The 23003-nt window shown below is 40.2% G+C and overlaps 1 protein-coding gene across 1 annotated transcript in view; it reads right to left on the reverse strand.

Annotated features, from left to right (window-relative positions):
• Nucleotides 1–348: 348 nt before the first annotated feature.
• The window catches only part of NR4A3 (nuclear receptor subfamily 4 group A member 3), a 25374-nt gene continuing 2719 nt past the window's right edge, over nt 349–23003 (reverse strand). Inside the window, exons 2-7 of the mRNA XM_019471365.1 lie at nt 22844–22970; nt 20495–20624; nt 19379–19551; nt 13594–13793; nt 12213–12391; nt 349–2539 (exon numbers count right to left, since the gene is read on the reverse strand). Of these exons, the coding sequence (XP_019326910.1) occupies nt 2277–2539; nt 12213–12391; nt 13594–13793; nt 19379–19551; nt 20495–20624; nt 22844–22970 (1072 nt within the window). The 3' untranslated portion in view covers nt 349–2276. The remainder of the gene's footprint in view (nt 2540–12212; nt 12392–13593; nt 13794–19378; nt 19552–20494; nt 20625–22843; nt 22971–23003) is intronic.

Here is a 23003-nt window from a genome sequence, read left to right on the forward strand (position 1 = left end):
CACACGGGGCTCTGGACCTGCTACCTCCCACTCACGTTCCACTTAATAAATAAACCTTGCTCAACAAAAAAGCAATTTTACTGTACTATGCTGATTCACCTGAAAATTCTTCGTAAGGGCCCACTCGCAGGAAGAGCCTGCAAGCCCTCATCTGGCTGGTGCTCAGCACCTGCAGGATTTGTCCCTAGATAAACGTCATTTCTCAAGGGACCTTGTGTCTTACACAAGGAGGCAAAAGTAAACATACTTTTGGATTTTGTGTCTGTATGTTTTTGTATGCGCACATGTGTGTGAGTGTGTATATATATATACGTATATATATATATATTTAGTATATACAAAAGCAAATTCAGTCAAAATATATTTGTCTTGCTGGTCAGGCTTGTTACAGCAACCTACAAGAAACATTAGCTTCTCTGATATTTAATTATGCTATTATGTTTGCACATAAGCTTAAAAGTCAATACAAAAAGCAATACTTTTCCAAATATTATCTGCAGGTAAACCGGAAATATTAACTATAGTGATTAGAAGTCTGTCTCCCTATTGACACTACTATAAATCTTGATATAAGAATAATTTTTTCATAAAAGCACATCCAAACATAGTAAGTGATAAAATACCAGATTACTATTTGAAAACCATACAGTGACTCGATATCTGGGTTATCCTTTGCAGCAATTAGGCAATTCATTTGGCATCTGTTTGATTGTATAATTTAATTTCCATATAAACAGCATAGTTTAAAAAAAGACAAAAGCTAGAATGTTTAAAGCTAACAAAAGATACAGTGACATCAGGTTGACATTCAAAAATCTCCTTAGCAAAATGACCAACAAAATTTTGACTTAATACAGTGCATATAAAGTTTTTTAGAACTAAACTTTTTAAATATTATTTGAATTTAGCAAAACATGAGCAAGATTTTAATATCAAAGTGCTAAACAGTACTGCCTTAGAAGTCACTGCAAATAAACCGTAAAATAACTCTGCTTGTGATTTGACAGATATTTTATATACAAATGGTTAATAAAAAGACACGCGCGCACACACACACACGCACACAAATATAGGTATATACATATATATATATACACATTATATATATGTATATAGTTTTCCAACCGGTGTATCTGAGTCAGTGTGAACACCCCATTTAGTTATCATGTGTAACAGGGCTCCCATGAGCTGGCAGTCATTGCAATAAATACAGGCAAAGCCATTACAATATACCATGCATACAAACATTTATACAAATAAAGACACTATGCAACAAATTATTTCATATTAATATGGCATCAACAGTATAAACATACAAAAAGGAGTACGAACACGGAATGTTTAAACGCAGCCCACTATATCCTTCCTAGCACTTACATTCATACTATTTTACAAGACTTGCTTGTTCTTGAAAACCATCTTCTGTCTGTTTACTAACTAGTCGCTTATGTTAGAAGTCTAAAACTGAACTATCCCTGATGCTGACCCTGTGTGCTCCAGTCACTACTTACTCAGATTTCCTTAGCTAAGGAACAACTGAGCCACAATTGCTCCCGTGTCTTCCGCATACATTTGTCAATAAGTCGCGCTACATGGAATCAAGTTTGGAAAACTCTGTCAGGTAAGTTAGTGCATGTAATTTTCTCACTTGATTTCTTCCGTTTGTTTTCATAGTAAAATAAATTAGTTAATAAACAAGACTTAGTAAGACAGCACTTTAAAAAATTGCACTTGAACATGGGAGCTAACAGCCATTGTCATTTTGCTATATTTGATTTGTATGAAATGTTCAATTGAATGTACTTTGCTAAAAAAGTGAATTTTTCTTTAGATTGTGCTGATGTATGTGCCCTTGATGCAGGAAGTATGCTAAAGGTATCCTCACAAAACACATACTACCCTGGCAAACAACTATTTGCTGTTCTTGTTTTCAAACACAGCTTCTACAATTTTATTCCTCATATAGCATGAGGTGTTAAACAACAGATTTAAAACAGTCATGTTAACCTTTTACTGCTGCTGGGATAGCATTGTCCAAAAGTGCCATATTAGCCATTTAAAAAACCCAAATCACACAAAAGAAAACAAAGAACACAACCCCAAACCAGTAAGCCAGTAAGTTTCAGGCCTCAGGTTGTAAGGACAAAGCGCCAGAAAAGACCTCATTTTAGACTCGGAGCTGCTTTTCTGTTAAGTGAGGGCAGAAATGTTAGCTGTAAGTCACGATCCGTTTGCCTGCTCTGGTGGGCATTTGCCTTTCAGGAGGGTGGTTTGACTCAGAAGGGTAAGGTGTCCAGAAACAGCCTGTCGATAATGGAAGGGGCTGGCACCAAATCTTCCAGTTTCAGGTAAAAGATGCGCTGCAGTCCCAGTGTGCACAGAGAACGCAAGTCAGCCAGAACACCCAGTACCTTCGGCTCTGCAGACTCAAGCGGTTGTCCTTTGTTTTGGCAACTGAAAGTTAAGTGATCTTTCAAACTGCTTGTGATCTTGTTGCATAGCTCTTCCACTTTCTTTGGTTCTTTTAATCCATGTCGTTCTGCAAAGCGAGAGGAAAAACACATCAGCATCCCTACCGCAAATGGAGAGAACTCCTTTTCTTCGGTGTAACCCTAATCCATGCTCTGGTACTCAAAGCAAAAAATGCTTTGAAAGCATAAGATTTCTCAGAACAGCTGGGGTTATACGATGTCAGTTAACCTTTCTGCCACACAAAATGAGAGATGGCAAGCGCCCTTTTCTCTTTAGCTGCTAAAACAGGCGGCAGAGATGCTCAATTATGACTGAAATTCTGGTACAAGGAGTCCAAGCATCCTCCGTATCTCGCATAATTTTCATGATATGAGACAGAATTAATTGGGTGATTTTCCAGCAAAACTATCACAGGAGGTGTTTTGGAGATTTCCGTGCTTCCCTACCAGTTGTGAATGCTCAATAACTATGGCAACCATTATTTATTCAGTGAATTCAAGTGGCGATCGATATCCTTAGCCAGCTCCATCAGCGCCAGGCCTAGAATTCCACCAGGAATTTGCAGACACTCTTGTAAGAAACTAAAGGCACCTTACCACCCTTTGTTATTTTGATCAGCTGCTGCTTTTTAGTTTATTCATCTTTAAAAGGTCTGAGATAAAAGAAGCCTGGAAGTTAACTATTCTGCTTTGAGTGAGCAATGCCTAAAGTGAGAAGGCAGCTGTGTTACCCATCACCAAAACCTCAGCATTCCTAAAACGAAGGGGAGCTGGGGTTCATAGCTCTTCGAATAGCCTTTTAAAATGCTACAACCACGTTAAACGCATCCACAGTTCTTTAAGCATAAGCAGAATGAATCAGATTTGTGATTCATTAAAAGCAGGCTCTTTACTGGTACATGGGGAAAGATAATTTTATGCTGTTTGCTATCAAGATTTAGTGGATAAATTCATAAAACATTTCAGAACAAATAATTCTGTGATGTTTTGATTTGCCTTCGACTTTGAAATTCACAGGTAAGTAAGAACTTGCTTAACAGCAAAGTCATAATCACTTACACATGAAATAGAATAATACCGGATAGGACAGTCAAAGAAAATGCAGGTTAGATTAATTTTAACCAACTAGACACATAAAAATAGTGACAGCAGCGGACGAGGAGTAATCCTGGCAGTTCTTGTGTTTGATGCATTTGAAGTCGTCTGCCTCCCCTGGCCCTCTTCCCCACCCTGGGCAGCCACGTGCCGTATTGTGCCCATTGCCCCCAAGTCTTGTTCCTCTACTCCAGGAGGAGCGGGAAGTAGATACTTTCTCTGTCCGTCCCCTAACGAACAGTGAAAAGAGTACAGTTTTCTTTACTTCCAGAAGCAGGCACGATGTCTGCACAAGGCGCAGCGGTGTCTTGCCTAGGCATGTATATATAAACTCCTTGCTGCCTCCCCTTACCGCCTGTTTTGGCTAGATGTTCTTGACAAACCAATAAAACAGATGGGATTCAATGAAGGCAGTCAGAAATGTAAAGGTCTGATTTTCCACTGATATTCACCCATTTTACACTTTTTCCAACTTTATTTACTTAGGCAGAGCTAGCTCCTGAAGAACACCAGGCTGGGATCAGAATCAGAGATGTGCAGACATGTACATCTCTGGCCAGAAGCTACTGTGCTCTGTCATTTAAGTACCATCAATCTGCCCTGTTGCTTCAGAGCAACACTCATCCAAGCAGTAACATCTGCTTCAGACATCTTTTTCACCTTGCAGGAATTAAAAACCCTAGGTATTCTAAGTGCCTTGTTTACATTAAAACACGAGGAGTCAATGAATATTTAAAGCCTTTCCAGTAAATGGTGTATAGTGTAATTATGTAAGCCTTAACTATACAAGTCACTGAGAGTAAATACTTAGGCAGATTCTGCCATTAAAAATCTTGGCGGATAAATATTTTATACAGATTTGAAAAGCTTTAGGGTTGGTTTTTTTACCACTAGCCTACTGAGAGAATCTGCAGGACATTAAATTAATCTTGCAGTGTTTGAAGAGTTCCCATCTTTTAACCTGTTTTGAGGTTGTTTCCTGGCTGTGTAAGTGAAGACATCTTATAGATCTAGGGAGCTGAAATACTAGAATGGATCCAAAACCTAACTACAAATGAGCAGAGCAGATTTTTAACCCAATGCCTTAGTAGGTGTGTACCTTGCTGCAGAGTATGGAAAATTATCTCTGGCTTTGGAGGACACAGCAATGTTGTTAACATTTCCAGCCAGAACTAAACAGTCTTTGTCTCCCACTGGCAAGTTCAGAAGGTTTCATGAACAAATCGTGTCTTTGGTGGCTAGCCATGAAACATACTGATGCAAAACACAGTATGTGCAAAGATTAGTACCCTTACTTTAAATAACGAAATCATGAAAATTCAGAATTAAGACATACTCCATCCTTAAGCCGCTCTCTGGTGCTACAATATAAAAGCAGTCTCCGATAAACCAGGCTGTCGTCTCCTGCATGAATTGCCATGCAATGACCTTTGCTACTTGCAAATCTCTACAAAGGTAATTCCGCACGACTGGAACTGCCTCACTGGAAGAAGGGGTTTTCAGTCTCCAATCCATAAGGCATCCCTTGTGGACCCATAGAAAGTCAAAGCCATCTATGTGGAAGCCTTTCCACTAGTAAAGGGCACTGCATGCACTGGCACTGCCATCGCAGTCTCTGGTGTTAGCATCCAACTAGTTTCTGGGGAATGTACTAGCATAAGAAACAACTTGTCTCTTACATAGACCTGAGGAGCCTTGGGTCTAATTTACTCAAAGATTTAAATTTAATAGTTAGGGTTCAAATAGCAGGAAACACATTTTCTTGCCTTTTCCACACGACCGGTCTCATTTGGGCAAAGAAAGACCCACAGTCTTTCTCACTCAACCTAAAGGGAGCACCACGAGGCACCTGTGGTAAGCGTGTGCACTGGCACTGAAGCTGATGGCCTCTAATCATTCACCATCTTCCACAGGACGTTCTTCTCCACATGGGAATGATAAGGCCAAGATTTATCCCAAGAAGGACAGCTAGTCAAAACCAATAGATTTTCTCTAACTGATTGAGGAGGTGTGTAAATATTACTGTATTCAGACTTTCTTATAACGACAATTAAAAGGCACCAGGTAAAGTGAATATAGGATTTCTCAGCCTTGTGTTTTAGGATACCATTGATTTTTGCAAGAAAAATGGTGATTTATGGCAAAGATGCTCTCCATAAGCCTGTCAAAATGATTCATCGGAAGTCTTGCCTCTAAAGCTCTGCAAACCTAGCAGCTCATCCTGGCAAACTGAACGCAGCAAGTTTTTTACACCTTTCTCCTTTTCCCAGGAATCAAAATGCGATTCTGTGCTATAATTACGCTGATCAGCAAAAACCTGATAGGCAGAAAGTAAAAGAGCAGGAAAACCCGTCACCAGCTGTGCTAGTCCTTCTTTCCCTAATCTCTGACATGGGGTAGATTATGCCAGGGTTAGGCAGACTGAGTGCTACCTTTATGAGAAACACCTGTCAAAGAGCGTAAGTATTTCAAAGACCTTGAGTATCTCAAAGACCCTTGTGCTCTGCGCTCTGTGTCAGGGTGGATCAGTTTTAGCCTTAATTCATTCTGAGGTGTCAGTCCAATCAGAAATGCGAGATTTACACTGCAGACTTAAAACAGGCCTCTTGATTGTCTCAGTTTCAATATAGTTATCTGATTTTCTCTTCCCCCTTCACAACCCTCTTCCCCTTCTATAACTCAAATAAATGCGAGGCTCAGTTGCCTACAGCTTTCTGCTTGTCTCATGCACACTGTTACACGGCAAGACTGCAACTCAGCAGATCCAAGAGTCTCCTTTCCTGTTGCAGTCTGGCCCATATTCATCCTGCCCAACTCTCAGGCGCTTCACAAGGGTGCCCAAGCTAGGAGCGCGGACTTCTCGAGCTCCTCCTACCACCAGTGGAAGAATGAGCATTTTTAGATGTTTTAGGTGGAAGAAACATCTTCTGGAGCTGCCCTGTATTCTCCATCAGCTGTGCAAGGTACCTAAAGTCAGATGAGCTGAATGACCACACAGGACATCACAGTTTGCTCCCTCCTTTAAGAAAACCACAACGTAGCACAGAAGCCACTGGTTGCTGTAGGAGGAAAGAGTTCTTGCCTCAGCGAAAGGGTGGGAGGGGAGAAGGAGGAGTGAGTACTTCACTTTGATGCTGACAGTATTTCCCTCAGCAAAGTGGCGGGGGGAAGGCAGACAATGCAATCTGGAGGTTTTTTTTTTTTTATAACTGGCTCTCCTACACTCCTCCAGTCTGCCACCTGCTCATATGTAGACCCAGCACACGAAGCACCCACTCCGGAGGATCCTGGCAACAGGACTGAAGGATATCTGCTGCTGAAGAGTAGGTGAGCCTCCCTTCCGTAGGGAAGTTGGACAAGTTCATGTTCAGAAGGGAACTGCAGCAGCCAGACCCTTTTTAGCCAGACCGGACTCCTTACTATTTCTTGGTATGACTGATGGTGCTAAAAATTGTGTTTGTAAAGTGGAACGGAAAGCCCAACAGCGGGAAGACAGACACAAACTCGTAATTAATTGAAACCTCACAATATTCTTCAATGTTCTGGTGCCAGTCTAACAAAGCATTAAGAGTGTGAATAAGCCCAATATATACAGTGGCTCTGGGCTGGTCTGTAACGCACTTAAAATAAAACATATGCCGAAAGAGCTTGGCTGAATGAGGGCTAGAATGCTCTGTACTCGGCAGCATCCCACTGAGAGTGTCAAGTGGGCAAAACAATAATATTTTGATGTGGATAGAGAAAGGAAGAGGCAGAGAGGGCAAGAGAATCAACAAGAGAGAGAGAGAGGGAGAGAAAACACTAGCAGTTTTAGAGCAGGCAGAAATTTGAGGCTAAATTAGAGTGTGCCCTTGAGATGATCTGCATTGGAGTCTCAATCTTTATATTTTGACACTGTTAGAAAAACTGTAAAGCAGAGCATTATAAATGGTCATTTCGGAATTTAAGGAAGCATTTTCAAGAATAGGCTGAGCTAATATCTGGTCTACTCTGCAAAGCTTCATCATCAACACTACCCAGTCCAGCATGGAGTGGTTGTGCAGGAACACTTGTGATCCATGCAACACACTAAACTGATAGAAACGGTCCATGTGGAACTAGGGATAGAACTTGTCCCAAGGCGACAAGCATTTTCTTTCCGTGTTGGCACTCTTCTTTCACTCATTAGATCCTACATCCCAACAGAATAAGTGATCCAAAGAAAAAGAACAGGACAGAACTAATTTCTTGCTTTCATGGGGATGTGGGGTGAGTGTCATGTGTTGTTTCCTGACTACTTTCTTCTGGCTGATGCTCAGAGCACCACTGATCTGCTCTGGAGGAAGTTGTGTCCAGCCCTTCTTAACCAACTGAAGGAAGTAAAAAAAGAGAAGAGAGACAGAGAGAGGAAGATCCTAAAGGAGTACCTTAAAGAAAACAGATGTGCTTTGGCATTGCAGAGTTTTAAGTTAACTGTTTGCAAGCCACCCACAATAAACCAGATGTCACTTCTTTCATTCTGGGTGCTCTTTCAAGCTGCTGTCCTATCTGAAAGGACCTGAAAATTCAGCCACAATCCGACATGATGCTTTTCCTTCTAGGCAACATACTGCAAATTCCCAGGAAACATAAAATAAACAGAAAAAGCACAAATATATGGGCTTTCTAATGGATTATACAATGCAAAATATTACAAAATCTTTTCCTGTTTATTTTGTGTTGTGCACACCTTTCGTTTTACTCAAAGCAAGCAGTGAATTAGCGAGTGTTGTGGTACTCACGAGGTCTCCTGTTGTTCTCTTCAAAATTACTAAACAGAACGAATGGTCATATATGCCTATAGCCATGCATCCTATGCTGTGACCTGCAGCTGTGGTTTAGATAGGACATGGAGCTTTCCAGCTCCAAACAAGTCAGCAGTGCTAGTTAAAAGGCACTGGAACTACTGGGGCTGTTACTGGGGAGCCGATTTGACATCCCAAAATGAGAAAACAGCCTTCAGTATCTTGGGACACTGGGAACAGTGGCATGTCTTTTAGCCTCCAACAGTAATTTTTACATTATTCCCTCTTCCTCCACTGGGAGAGAGACGTTAGTTCTCCGTGTCACTCTTGCAGAACACAGAGAGAACATGCGAAACAGAGTAGCAACTTCTACTAATTTTCTCCTTCAGCAATACTGCCAATGAGTAGGATACAAGAGGGTTTGTTTTCTAAGAGCATGTCTCTGTTTGGGCTATGGAGAGCACTCATGAAATCAAGAAGAACAAACAGGTCCTTATTCCCAGGAGAGTTTTTCTTTACCTGGAGAGACGATTCTTGAATTTGGTGCTACCTAAGATGCTGTACAGTATTAAAACAAGCTATGACTATTATACAACACTGGGTTGCTGTCTTTTTCTGGTTTTGGTTGAACCATCAAGTCATGAAAAGTTGACTAATGCAAAATAAGAACTGGAGCAATTTGTGTAATAATGAAGAAAATTTTGCTCAAGCCAGCATTTTGGTATTGCAGTGTTGCTAATAAAATCAAACAACTATATTCACAAAATAGAGCTTTTCTGCTCCTTCCTATCTTGCAGCCCAGTGACATGGATCTCCATCTGGGACATGGGAGATTCATGGTCAGATTCCCTTCCTGTTGGAATCAGACCAGAGACTGGGCCTTGGGTGTCCCTCTGAGTGCCAGCTTATCCCCAAATCATCATACACAACAGCCATTCTGCAGCCCGTGAAATATGTCAAATGGCCTCAACACAAAAGACACAATGATACTCAATAGTTGGATATCCTATGTTCCTGGAAAAGGTCACTCTCTCTTGCTCTGACTCACAAAAAGGGCTTGAACCAGGGTTTGCTAACTACCCATCGCCTCCAACAGATGGGAGGAAAAGAGTATCTTCTCCAGAGATAAAGAATGGCACCTAAAACGCCCACCTAAATCTAAGCAAAGCCTCAAAACAATGCTTAAATATGTTCAACAGATTTCAGATTTCCAAAATTTATCTTTACTATTTTTTTGGTGGGACTAGCTGAAAACCAGCACGTGGCTTGTCATACTCAAACTGTAGGGAGAAGACAAGAAGCCATTTCTCATGGCATGCAATAACAGAGGCAAATCTCAAGGCTTTCCTAAATATAAAATTTCAATATACTATCACTGAGAAAGTCCCAAAAGAACCCTGCCCACCAGCATTCTGTGCTGTAGTGCTCTCTTGGCCATAATTACCTGATTTCCTCTTTCAGGTTTTTTTTAGTATCATCATTATACAATACCATCCATTTTCAGGTGACCAAATTTCTGGCTGAGTCCCTAAGTTAGCTAGCTGCCCTTGGAGATCTGAAACCTGTGAATATAAATCACCAGACGCAGGAGCTTCAGTCTAATTTAGATCACATGAAAGTATACCCTGTCCTTAAGAGCAAATTGGCAGAGATACACTGGCCTCATGAAATAAAAGAATACACAGAAAACTACGTTAATTTTAAGCACCATCTCATACAGGTGAGAAAATCAAGAAAAGCTTGACAAATACAGAAAACCTTAAAGCTCTTATGGACAGAAATGCTCTCCTTTTAAAGGCAACAGTTACTTCCATTTGTTTAGAAACTTTGGGAAGACCAGCACAATACAGCCAACTCCTGAAAGGGTTGTTATCAAGGAAAGGAAGAAATGTGGGGCGTTATCAATTAAAAGCTATTTCTATTAAATATCTTAGGGTGACCTGAGCCAGCCACTGGACAACTTTGACTCTTTATGTAAGGCCAAGCAAACAGTGTCTAACTGAACAAAGAATTATCATGTTAAAGCAGGGCATGGGTTTGTAAGGAGAAAAGTTTTTCTTCCTACACAGTAGCTTTTGCTGCATTCACTTAGACAGCTTGCTGGGGATCCTATTCATCGACCTGCATCCTCTCAGTCTCCAGGAAGATGATCAAGAACAAGCTATCTGTGTCTATCTAAAAAAGACATATCTAATATATAGTAAATAATCTAAATCAATGTGCTATACGTATGTGAACATATATGCCTGTATGTAAATATATATGGAGAGAGACAGCACCTGTCTTTGATTTATAGATACCTAAATGCATACACATACATATATACATTGTATGTGTATATAGGTATGTATATACATACATATATATTTATAATACATATATGTAAGTATTCATGAACACATGTCAGTGGATGTTTATAAACAGGAGTAAAAAAATAAGTTGGGAATGTTCTTTCTCACTTTAACATATCACTCATTTTGAAAAATTTTCATACAGAACAAAGCAACTCCAATGAGTTACTCTGGACTTAAGCGATTTATCAAAGAAGCTAGGATCTGGACCTTAATGGAGCCTTTCCAACTACAGAAAAAATGAACAGAAATTAATTAAAAACCTGAAAATACTTTTCTTAAGAAGCAGAGAGTTAATGCTAGAACATGTACACGCTAACCCTTCACCCAAATGCAGGAAGGAAGCGTACCACGCAAACTCTGAAGCCAAAGTCTTGGCCCCACAAATGCCAGCAGGAATTGGCCAATTTATAGTTTTTACATTTGCCATTGAGCATTTTATCTCAGTGTTTCCCTAGCATCATCTCATCCTAGGTAAAATGAAGACTGCAGCTGATATTGTTGAGGCCACCGCCTGCAAACTGGTGGATGCCTGAAATGCAGGAGGAAATCAATATCCATCCCAGTGGAGCTTATAGCATCCCTGGGAAGATCCAGCTCAAGGCACACCGAAGCCCCATCTCACACTGATGACACAGTTGCACTTTTATACCACCAGCTTTTCTGAAATGAGTGTGAGGCTCTCGGTAGAGATGACTGCTGCTCTGACTTCTGCTGTATGGTTGTCAGACACCCTTACTCCCAACCCTTCCTGCTTCCGTCAGCCATGCCTCTTCAATTCCAAGAAGCCCAAGGTATGCAGTGTGTACTTCAAGGAGCTTTGTTGTTTCAGGAATGAGAAAATTACACTTTATAAGGTCATGCTCCCCTGTTTTGTACTTACTGGCCAGACTTGGCAGATTCTGACATTAGTTTCCTGCTGTTCGCCCCAGCAGGCAGAAGGGGTGATGTGGTCACATGCACACCCAAAAGCTTTTGTACAACTGCAGAAGAGGATATTTTTCTTACTATTCTCCAACTTTCCCTCTCAAAAAAGCAGTACATGGAATATCTACAGCAGCTTGGCTACCAAAAGCAGCCTGCCTGCCCTCGTGAAGCACTCTTTCTGGTCTAGCTATCTTGCTGAGAGGTGAGTTATACTAGCTGTATGGCTTCTAGCTCTTGAGCTACCCTGATATTAGTATTCCCACACAGGAGACCTAGCTCTGGTCATGTCATTAGGCTTTTCTGTGAATTCAGCAAGTATTTTGAATGTTTTTGTAGGAGCTACACAATTTGCTTGGAAGCAGCTTGCTGTTTAGAGACTATTCCAAGAAAACAATGAAACCATGAAGAAACAGAGGGTTAGATTACATTTTAACAGGGGTATCTGATGGCCTAATGTTAGTCCACAATTTTGGTATGGTCATTACAATGCTTAAAAATCATACTCACTTTACCCTGAATATAGCTAAGTTAACTGAAATTGCTTGAATCTGCATTAAAGCAAAGCACTAGAGTCTGAAGCTTTCTATTAACAAAGGAGCACTTACCTGTAATCATAGTTAGAGCTGATAAACTTGCTAAGGCTGGGATATCAAGGTTAAGGCTCTTTAAGTTTAAGGAAAAGTCTTTAATAGAGTCGAGCCACTCCCCAAATCCACGAAGGCACTGAAGTCTATGAAGCACAAGTCCATTGCAGAATACAAACTTATCCTCAGCAGTATCAGACCTCGAATAAAAATAATTGAAAAAAATTAGAAATGCATTTTCTACTTTACAGCAAAATGCATAACCAGTATTGAAGTGTCTGTCATTTAAAATCCAAGGCATATTATCCTGAGACATATGTGGGCATTCACGTTTGACAATACGTTTCTCCCTTGGGGCCAAAGTACAACAAACAAGCTTCTATGATTGCTTACTTGGTAGAGTTATAAGCCTGAGGTTAGCTGTAGCATGTGGTGTAGACTGTCTAATTAGTTAAGATTTTGGTCCTGCCCAAAGGCATAAACAGAGAAGACATTTTACATTAAATACTGTATGTTTGAACCAAAGGAATACTAAGTGAGTGCATTTTGAAATACAAAGCTAGTAAAAACTGGAGAAAGAAGAGATTCTGCATCGCTCAGCATTTACTTCATCTCATCTGCATTTTTCATATTGTAAAAATTGATAAGGAAAGAACAATGGAAAATACATGCAATAATGCACCACAATACACATAACATCATAAACGCTTTTATGTGAAAACCTGTCTGTAAGAGAGACGTTACAGCCAAGCTCTCCCCCCCTCCCTATGGCAAATATTCCTGTTAAAAACCACATGCGAAGGTCATTTTCAACCTAAAGAAACAAGGGTATAATTCAGATCACCAGTTTGGAATTTCCCCAGTCCCTGAAAGTGTTTTTGGTAAAGTGTCCTAACTAGTGCCAGACTGACAAATAGCATCTCACTTTATTAAATGACTTGGTATTAAGAAGAAAAACAATCTGAACAAGATTTTAAAGCTTCTTCATCCCTTTCAAAAACAGACAACCAAGATGTGCATGCACAAAAGAAGGGGGAAAAGGAAAAAGCTTTCATACTGAAGGTGCTTTTCTATAGTTTATGCTGATGAGTATGAAGCAAACTTGCTCAAATGGTACCTGAAGATCAATTTCAATTACTATGGAAGAAGAGGATGGGGTATATCAAATAAAAAGCAGCACATTAGAGAGACCTATTCTCTCTTTTTAAATCAGTTTCTTGGTTTTTCTGCAGCGTAAAACAAATTAAACACCATATCCTGTGGATTCAGACATTGCTGATGTTTTGTGGGTCTTTTTGGTACAATTGACAATGTTCAAAGATAGCGCCATATTTATTCCTTAAAAATATTTAGGTGGATGATTTTTCACATCAGCTTAAGAGGAAATGAAATAAATAGTTACCTGATGGAGAGTCTTAGTACAAACAGCTCCAAAAAAGCTGATTCTATGAGTAATGTCTGATCTTCTTTTGGGAGGTCAGTAAATCCTGGGATTTTTTCTGCCCAGCCTCTAGTTATGTCAATGGAGGCAGTCAGAAGATTATAGAACTGTTGTACATGTTCTGCATCTGTGCCTGCGGCAGCCTGATCAGTGGAACAGTACTAAAATGAAAGCCACAGAAAGCAACGTTATATGCATTTAAGGGCATTCTGTGAAACATACGGCGTTACCTGCCCGACAACATTTCCTTCTGTGGCAAAGCTGGTATTATTATCAAAGGCATAATAAGTAGGTCTACATCTACCTACCTATTTGGCTACCTACAGGCGTTTTACTGTTCAGAGGTATATTGCAAAAATATTTCCACACGTATAGAAATTGTTTAAAATTTATAAATAAAATATAATACTTATCACAGTTTACAAGTACCTATACGCTGTTAGTAAACAGAAACAGAAACCTGGTGGGTAGGATAATTTCCATCACACTAGAAGAGGAATACTATTTAACTTACTACAATTAAACTCTTTTCCCATTGATGAATTTGTCTCAGTATGTCCAAAATGCAGATTTCTTCCAAAACCTCTCAAACTGCATTTTATCTGACAGTGATGGAGACACGTATGATAAATCATCTTTTATCTGACACATGCAGCATTGCTTCATTTGAATACAGAATTGGCTCAAAGTAAAACAGCTGCCCCGTATCACCTCTTATCCTTCAAATAGAAGCATTTAAGGTTCAGGAGATCCTATTATCCTGATGATGCGGCCATAACTCTTCCAGACAACCACTCGACAGGCTCAGCTTCTCAGCTTCCCCGTGACCTTCTGACAGCTCCCTCCCTGCTGTCTCCTACTTCCTCACCAGTGGATCCCTGTCACTCCCACAACACTGCTCTCTCTCTCGGCAGAAAATACAACAGGAGCTTTTGTGGCTTAGTCCGATTCTGTGCTTGGAAAGTGCTGCTGCTTTTCTGAACAGGAACTGAATGATTTGGGATTTATTGTAACAGCTTCCTCCCCATCAGGCATCTTGTGGGTTATTTCTGGGAGAGACTTCATAACCACTCTCTCTCTGGGACTCAGCCAAGGAAAGGTTGGGGTGGTCTCCATGGCTGAAAGAAGCGTGCACGCCCTTTGGAAATGACTTTCCACATTCAGTTAGGGCTTGAGTCTGTCAGCCTAAAGGTCTCCCTAGCAACTTCCCAAGCCAGAGTGGAAGCAGAAAGACCCACATCTCTTTCCCGATTGGTAACAGTGGGCTGGCAGCCTGGGAGGACCTTATTACAGGCGTGCCACTTGGGCTGCAGGTATCACCCAAGTTGCTTACTGCAACCCAAAAGTCACCTCTGTGCAGGAAAGAGAGAGTGGGGCAGTAAGCAGAACTTCTTGGGCAGGTGTCCTGTTCTCTGCCTGTCCCAGTTGGAGCTGGTTGCTGTCGGTAAGTAAGGGATGAAGGACACGGCATCAGAGTTGCTGATTAATTGGAGAACCATAGCAATCCTAGAGACCTCTGGCTGTATCTGGGGTACCGGTGCTAGCCCTGAATGACTCTGTTCTGCTTACCCAACACTAACTACATGAGTTTCTCATGGTAAGCTCCAGCTCACAGCCGTAGTCAGCTAGTGAAACATGTGCAATGCCTCTGATAAAGTTCCCAAATTCTGCCCCAGCTACTCTGAAGGATCCTGTGACAGTGAAGCAAGTAGAGGCCAAAATACAGAGAGGATGGGGAGCAGCGGTAGAAAAATCTGTATGCTGCACCATTTACGTGTTCAGTCCCCCATCTGAATGGAGCAGTTGAGGATGCTCAAGCAGCATGAAATAACTACTCCTGGCACTGGACTGCAGCAAGATGCGCCGGGGTGGTTAGTGGGTAGAAAAAGATCGTATGCTTTTTCAGAGACCTTGCATGTTCTGGACCCTCTTAAAATGAAGCTGTGGAGAAAGCTAAGACAGTGTGAGTGTGAGTAGACGGGCTTTTGCCATTCATGGCCTTCAGCTCCTGAAGACTCTGGGAGATACGCTTTGCTGCGCACGGGCTGAGCTATGACTCTTCCTTTCTACACAGGGAAATGGAAAAGGCTGATGGAAACTCCTGCCTCACCACAGGTACCGTTAAGGCAAGACACATTCTTGATCCTTTGATCAGTGAAGAGGAAGGAAAAGAAAAGGAAAAGAAAGAAGATACTACCCTAAGTTCATTCTAAATATAACTCATCACAAGTCAGCGTAATTATGCCAGGTATTAATTTGCTCCCAATATTTATAAAACATTCCTTTGGCAAAAGTAAGGCAAAGTTTTAACATTTTCTAATGAAGCTGAACGAAGCTGCATTATGTCACATAACTATGAATGCTACAGTACGGTATACCCCACGTGGGACACTTAATTGAATGAAATGCATCTAAAAAAATTGTAACCTGTATTTGTTGTTTTAGTTTAGCCCATGAGACCAATTTTAGAAGAAAGATAAAAAATTATATGGAATTGTACAATTTTTAGCTGCAAAGAGTTAGCACTTACAAAGAATAGCTGAAATAAAATATTATTTACTTGTAACAGACTTGTGAGTATATAAGTAACCATAAACAATAGATATGGTTCTGTTTTATGCACCAAAATCTGTGGTTTTTTCCATTATTATTTCATTGAGAAGAGGTGATATTTGACCTTACTTCTGACCAAGACAGCTGGTAAGCTTGCCCTTGGTCAGGAGGCCATGGTACGGAAGGGCTCCAATATGTATTTCTTAACCTGCCTTGTGCAAACTGGAGGCACGCCGGGAGAAAGCCAGAAGACAAAGCTCTGCCTTACTCCCTTCCTCAGAGCTCCTTTGGGAATTAAATGAAACCCGACTGCTACTCAAGGAGGGGGTTACACGTGTAGCAAGCAACATTAACTTCTATGGTATATCTAAAGAGATGTGGAAAGCCTGATGATGGGGAGCCTGATAGCTCTATCCTTTGTCTGCTTTCATCAGACCTTCATCAACTGCTACAGCTGCAAAAGCCTAACAATAACTTCTCTGCACAGAGGAGAAGCAATGCCTGTTTTTCCAAAAGCCCCAATATTTGCTTCATTTTTGGCTGGGGAAGGGGGGGGATTATTACCTAAATCCTGCACTCTCCCTCCAACAAGGCAACATTTCTATTTAAGTTGGTGGCTATTCTGCATGAATAAGGATGGCAAAATATAGGGTCTGTTTCTCATCTCACTTACTTAGAAGTGTAAACTCAGTGGAATTGTACCAGTAAAACAGGTGTGAGATCGGACTTCGGCCCCTGGCCTTTAAGGAGTTCATAAACCAAATTATCTTCCTAGCAATTGCTTTTTGAAACCCAGTACCTAAATATACCGCTGCTGTGGACTGGTAAGTTAAAACCAGTGCCGAAATGAAAAGTAACCATGTTCTGAACAGAACCGGTTCCAATCTGTTTCGGTTTAAAATTCATAGCTTATATAATTTAGTTTTGGGTTTGGGGGTTGGGGTTTTTTTTTTTTGTGTGTGTGTGTGTAGGTTTTTTTGGAGGGAAGGGGTACACATTCCTCTCTGAAACTCTTATCAGTACTTTTAAGATGGTCAAGTCATTACGGCTTGCAAACATGAAGACCATGCTAAACATTAAGGTCGTGACTGTGGAAGTGTTAGGACTGACTCCAAAGCCAAGTTTCCAGATCTACCCATTTGTGGTGCTCAGCAGGGTCACAACCTAACCGCACTTGCCGTAAGTTAGTCTTTACAGGTAAAGGACTATTCTTCAAAGGGATTTTTTAGCACTGCAGTGTATTTACTGCATATTTCATTTAGTTGATCTCAGTTTTTACACAGCATTTGTTTCTGATCTTCCTTAGCTTTTCAAAATAAGTATAAGGTTTATGAAAAACATAAAAATCTATTAACTTCTTTTAGCATATTTTTGTATTTTCAGTACTACTGAGCATAACAGGCTATTATATATTTTATTGTAAAGAAAAACTTGGATATTAATATGTCCTAACAGACAATCACACTTAATCTTTTAGCTACCAAGACTAAATTAATTTATTGTCAATCATATGCTTCCTGCAATGTCCAACAGAATTGCTCAACAATTAGATCTATGGGCTGTTTTCATTAAAAGAGAAGTAACTAATGCAGGACAAAGAAAAAAGTCACATAAAAATACACAGTTTTCATTCAGTTTTTTGTAAGTTCAAAAGAACTTTATAAATAAATAAATAAATAAATACATAAGGTTAGATACTGCTTTCATGGCCTTGGCTGTTACATGCCTGTAATTCTGTGGAACCCAGCAGATTTCTGCCAAAGAGCACAGCTCGTCACACACCTCGGTATTTGCAGAATGACCCCCCAAGACATTCTGGGTAAGTTAAAATACGTGTAAATAAGGCTAATGCATTCTCCCCCTAAAAGGCTGTCAGATACTGAACAGCTAGAGTCTTAATAATAATTTGGAAAATTATATGATTGTATACTTACAGATTAGCTTGAAGAAAAGATGTTACCGCATGCTTAAAATTGCTAAATGATATATGTAAGTATATTCTAAACCAGAATAATGTAATTTTTACATAATTACAATCAAATATGGTTTAGTATTAAATATTACTTAGCAACAAGTGATAAATGGCCAATGTAGATGCTGTCTGAGCACAGCTGTATTTTTTACAGTCTCAGATTTAATCATATTTCATTAAGGGGAAGGAATTTGATCTTGTTTTTCCTTAGCTGTATTTTTTTCTTTTCCTATATCAAGCTGCCTAAAAATGTATTTAACAAGCCATTTCAATGCTGTATTTTAATAACTATAGAACAATTTTTTAAGCTTTCAAAATATTCCATGAATATTTAAATGGTGAATATGATACATTAAAGAACAAGGTTACAAAAATATATAATCTCTGGTAAAGCTTTGCTGAGATAATTTTCTGTATTTTTTTCTTTTCCTATATCAAGCTGCCTAAAAATGTATTTAACAAGCCATTTCAATGCTGTATTTTAATAACTATAGAACAATTTTTTAAGCTTTCAAAATATTCCATGAATATTTAAATGGTGAATATGATACATTAAAGAACAAGGTTACAAAAATATATAATCTCTGGTAAAGCTTTGCTGAGATAATTTTTTAGAATTTTGATTTTAAAAGGTTTGTTTTACAAATGTGAATTTTACTGAAGAAATATTCATGCTGGGGTATCCAAAGCCAGACCCTGGCCCCATTTAAATAATGGCAAAATTCCTACTGATTTCAATAGAAATGGCTCCATCCATCCAGTGTTACTTTGTGCAACTCTTGTATCTGAATATTAGGGGAGCGCTATTAGATTTTAGGCTTCAGAACCTGGAAATTAAGATACTGGACATATGAGTACGGCTCCTGAGTTTCGTAGATTAATCGATCGTATTGTAATTGCTAATGTTTTGGCAGAGCCTTTTGCAAGAAGAATGCTCTATTTATCCACGCATTTTTGCTTTCACTCACCCATGGAATATACTGCAGATAACTTTGTGATTGAGATCCTCACGATAAATAGTTACTAACACTAATTTCTACTGCACCTCCTTTCCCCTCATCATCCACCTACCATGAAAAGACATGGCTGGCTGGACAAATTTCTACCCTCATCCAAATTTCACATTTAATTTCATTTTAGCAAACCGGCTGGTAAGTAGAAATGCAGTTCACAAATCATTTCTACGTGGAAAACAAACAGACAAAGAAAAGTGAGACATACTCTTGAATAGTCAAGCTCCCTGGGCGTGGAGTCGGTTAAAGCTCGTATGAGGGCGTTCATCATGCTGATGGGAGGAGAAGGCGGGGAGGGCTGAGAGGGTTCTTGCTGTAAGGGGCTCTTTGGTTTGGAAGGCAGCCGACCTCTTCTCCCTTTCAGGCTGTCGGTACGGACAACTAAGTGAAAAAAAAAAGGGTATCAGTTGTGAGGATACCAGCAAACGAGGGATCAGAATGAACACCTGCTTTTCTTATGGTGGCCAGCCCAGCAAAAATAAGAGCATTCTCCAGTTTCAGCACATGCTCTTGATGCAAAGGAACACAAACGATACCAAAATTGTGTCAGACCTATGATCGTAAGCAGCAACATAGCTGCTTACTTAAAGCCCAGCTGTGTTCCTAGTGTTCATGCTTTGTTTGCAGCACATCTACACGCCCGTGTATGTGTGCCCATGTGCACACACACACACAGAGACACTCTACTGCTGAAAGAAAACTGAATGTGAAACACAAATCCTAATGATCCTACTACTGGTGCGCCTTTTAAATGGCAGAGTCGTTCATTCAAAGTAATTTTAGCTTTCTTGAAGCATTTGAAAAAATATGGTCACGCTATATAGGTTATATTATGCATGTTAGTATTTGCAATGGGACTGCTCACACAGTATTACTCACATACTTAAATATTTGCAGAATTGGGACTAATGAGTTGATCCTGTTTCCATTTAAATTAATTGCAAATTTACAATCAGCTTATGGGAATGAGACAAGATCCTATGTCAAAATGCACACAATCCAGCGCAGCCCCCGGTGAGATAACAGGGGGAAGCCAACAGCATTATCGAGCAACGTTCAAAGGTAATAAAGGAGACGTTTTGGCCAGTGTCAAATTATCCTCTCATGACCTTGCTGTTCTCTGGGGTCTAAAGTCTAAATATGATAATATGGGTGAAAAGAAGAAAATCAATACATTATTACACAAATGCACATAATTTGGGGTAAGTTATGAATCCCATCACTGTAAAATTCATTGTAAAGAGATCCATGTCCACACACACACACAGACATTCATTAAACGTAACATTTCAGTGTCTGGGATAATAATAGCAATAGCCCTTACCTTCTTTAACCATGCCAACACTGAGACACTTCTGAAACCGGCAGTACTGGCATCTGTTACGACGCCTCTTGTCCACTGGACAGTTTTTATTTGCCAGACAAACATATTTTGCATTTTTCTGAACTGTTCTCTGCGAAAATGCAACACAAAAACAGTAAACTGATCGTTTCTTGAACAACTTAGAACCTGACAAAATGTGTTTTAATTACAACATGAAAAGCGACAGTGCAATTCATATAATTAGATAAAATTAATTTCCTAACACACTAGCCTCCAGGAAAAACAATTTTATTAGTGTTAGCTGCTGACAATGAAAATCATCTAGGATTGTTCAGAAGCAAGTCTCTGGAGACAGGCAACTTTGAATGATAAAATCATATCTGAAATTACCAGGTCATCGCATCTACCTTTGGGGATTAGATTATCTCCGCTTTTAATATCCCTTTGGGAACAATTTTCTACTCGGTTCATTCCCTTGATTATTGCTGACCTTATTAAAATAAAATCAAAATGATCTGCGATGTACTTCTCTTGCTATCGCTATTGTTAGTCAAACACCACAATAACTGGTTTGGTTAGCCATTAAAATCATCAGGGAGAAAAATAAAAATACCAGAAACCCCTACAAAATCTGTTTAGTTAAATATTCTGGGAAAGCTAACCTGATCTAGGAAAAAAATAGACAGAATTATACTGTATTTATATACATTTAATTAACTCTAAAATGATCTTAAAACTATACAATAAATTTAAAATTTGTAAAAACCTGGTAAGCCTCGGCAGAATGTAACAAATATTGATGCAAAAATGTATTATGTGTTTCCATACTTAAAATCAAAGAGACATCAATAAATAACACAGCACAAAAAAAGACATTAATAGGAAAGATATCAGAACAGGAACAAATTTATCAGCTCAACATTCAATATTAAATCTTTCACTGCAATGAAATTAATGGAAAAATGTTATTTCATAATTTGTGTCTCTTTTCAAATGTACTAAACATAAGAGACACAGCAAATATTGTTCACTGTGCTTTAGAGCTGAAAAACTGTTTAATTTTGCAGAATAAGCTCTAGATACTGCTCCCACTCGAGGATATGCTATTGATTTCCACAGTGGCAGGATTTGGCCCGTAAGAGCTGCCTATTTCCAGGTTATTTGTGTTTCCTTTTCTAATTATATTTAAATAACAAATGAGTTTTACAGGAGATGGGTATTTTACCACATAGTAATAATAGTCAAAGGACTATTATTAAGTAACGTTAGCAGCTCTGCATACAATAAAAAAAACTGTTGTAAGCCCTCCCCCTACACACTATTTTTGGACTATTTTTGTTCCCATCGTATCTTCTACCAGAACAGGGGCATGACTGCTATCTTTGCAGGAAGGAATATACCAAATCAACCCCAAACATATCAAATCTTAAACCTGCTGCCCAGAACCATCCCCCTAAAAGTCTATCCCAAGTTTTTCACTTAAACAAGCTAATCCCAAAAATAATACAGGAATCTGAACTCAGTCTGTTGAAAGAAAATTACGAAGCGCTCAAATCTAAGAGCAAAAAGAGGGTATTCAAATCTGAAAAACATAAGCACGAAGGTTCCACTGAGAAACTGCCATGTGTAAGTTTTTTGTGCTGCTATTCCGCTGCAAAGCCTTCTCCGTTACGGAGCGGGCAGCAGGACCCTGTGCAGTGCCTAGTCACTGCTCTGCAAGCAGCCTTCCGCTGGTGAGGACCCACTGGGCTCCGGAACTGAAGAGTAACGATGAGGCAGCAACCGAATAAAACTAGATGTGCTTGGGTTTGTCCCAAGCACGAAACCAGTTTCATCCTGGCGCCAACCCTACAGCCCTCCTCACCCCAACCGCCCCACGACAACAAATGGCACCCGCTGCAATCAACTAAAATACCAAGTGGACTTTACGATCTCTGAATTTCTTTCCTCACTTAAAAATGAGGTTTAATTGGAACGAGTGACTGAGTAAAACCCAGGTTGGATGTATTCCAGGTGAGTTTCACTACGGAACAAATGCAGTTTATAGCTCAGAGAGGGGTGACCCATGCTCCGTTGAGGGATGCTGGCAGACCGGAGACATAGTTTGCCCAGCTCACTGCCACGGCCCTCCCTCAGCCAAGACTGGCTGATCCTTTTATCCTACAGAGGCCTTGCTTTGGCCTTCTTCAAAAACTTTGGGTGGGTGTCCATCATGCCCTGCTGGGGTGCTCTGAGCTCTAACACAACTCCCCCAAGCCCCCGGGTGAGGACCAGGAGCGTACTGGGGCAGGTAGGGAGGGAGGGGAGGCTGGGGGACGCGGGGAGGGGAGCAAACCGCAGAGCTCTCACCTTGAAAAAACCCTTGCAGCCCTCGCACGTCCGTACCCCGTAGTGCTGGCAGGCGGCATTATCCCCACAGACGGCGCAGGTGCCTTCCCCGGACGAGGAGCTCCTGCTGGGTGGAGATGGGAGGCCGGTGCTGCCGCCACCGCTTGTCTCAACCCTCCAG

The sequence above is a fragment of the Aptenodytes forsteri genome, unplaced genomic scaffold, assembly GCF_000699145.1.
Source record: "Aptenodytes forsteri isolate BGI_AS27 unplaced genomic scaffold, ASM69914v1 Scaffold97, whole genome shotgun sequence".
In the NCBI taxonomy this organism is placed as follows: Eukaryota; Metazoa; Chordata; class Aves; order Sphenisciformes; family Spheniscidae; genus Aptenodytes; species Aptenodytes forsteri.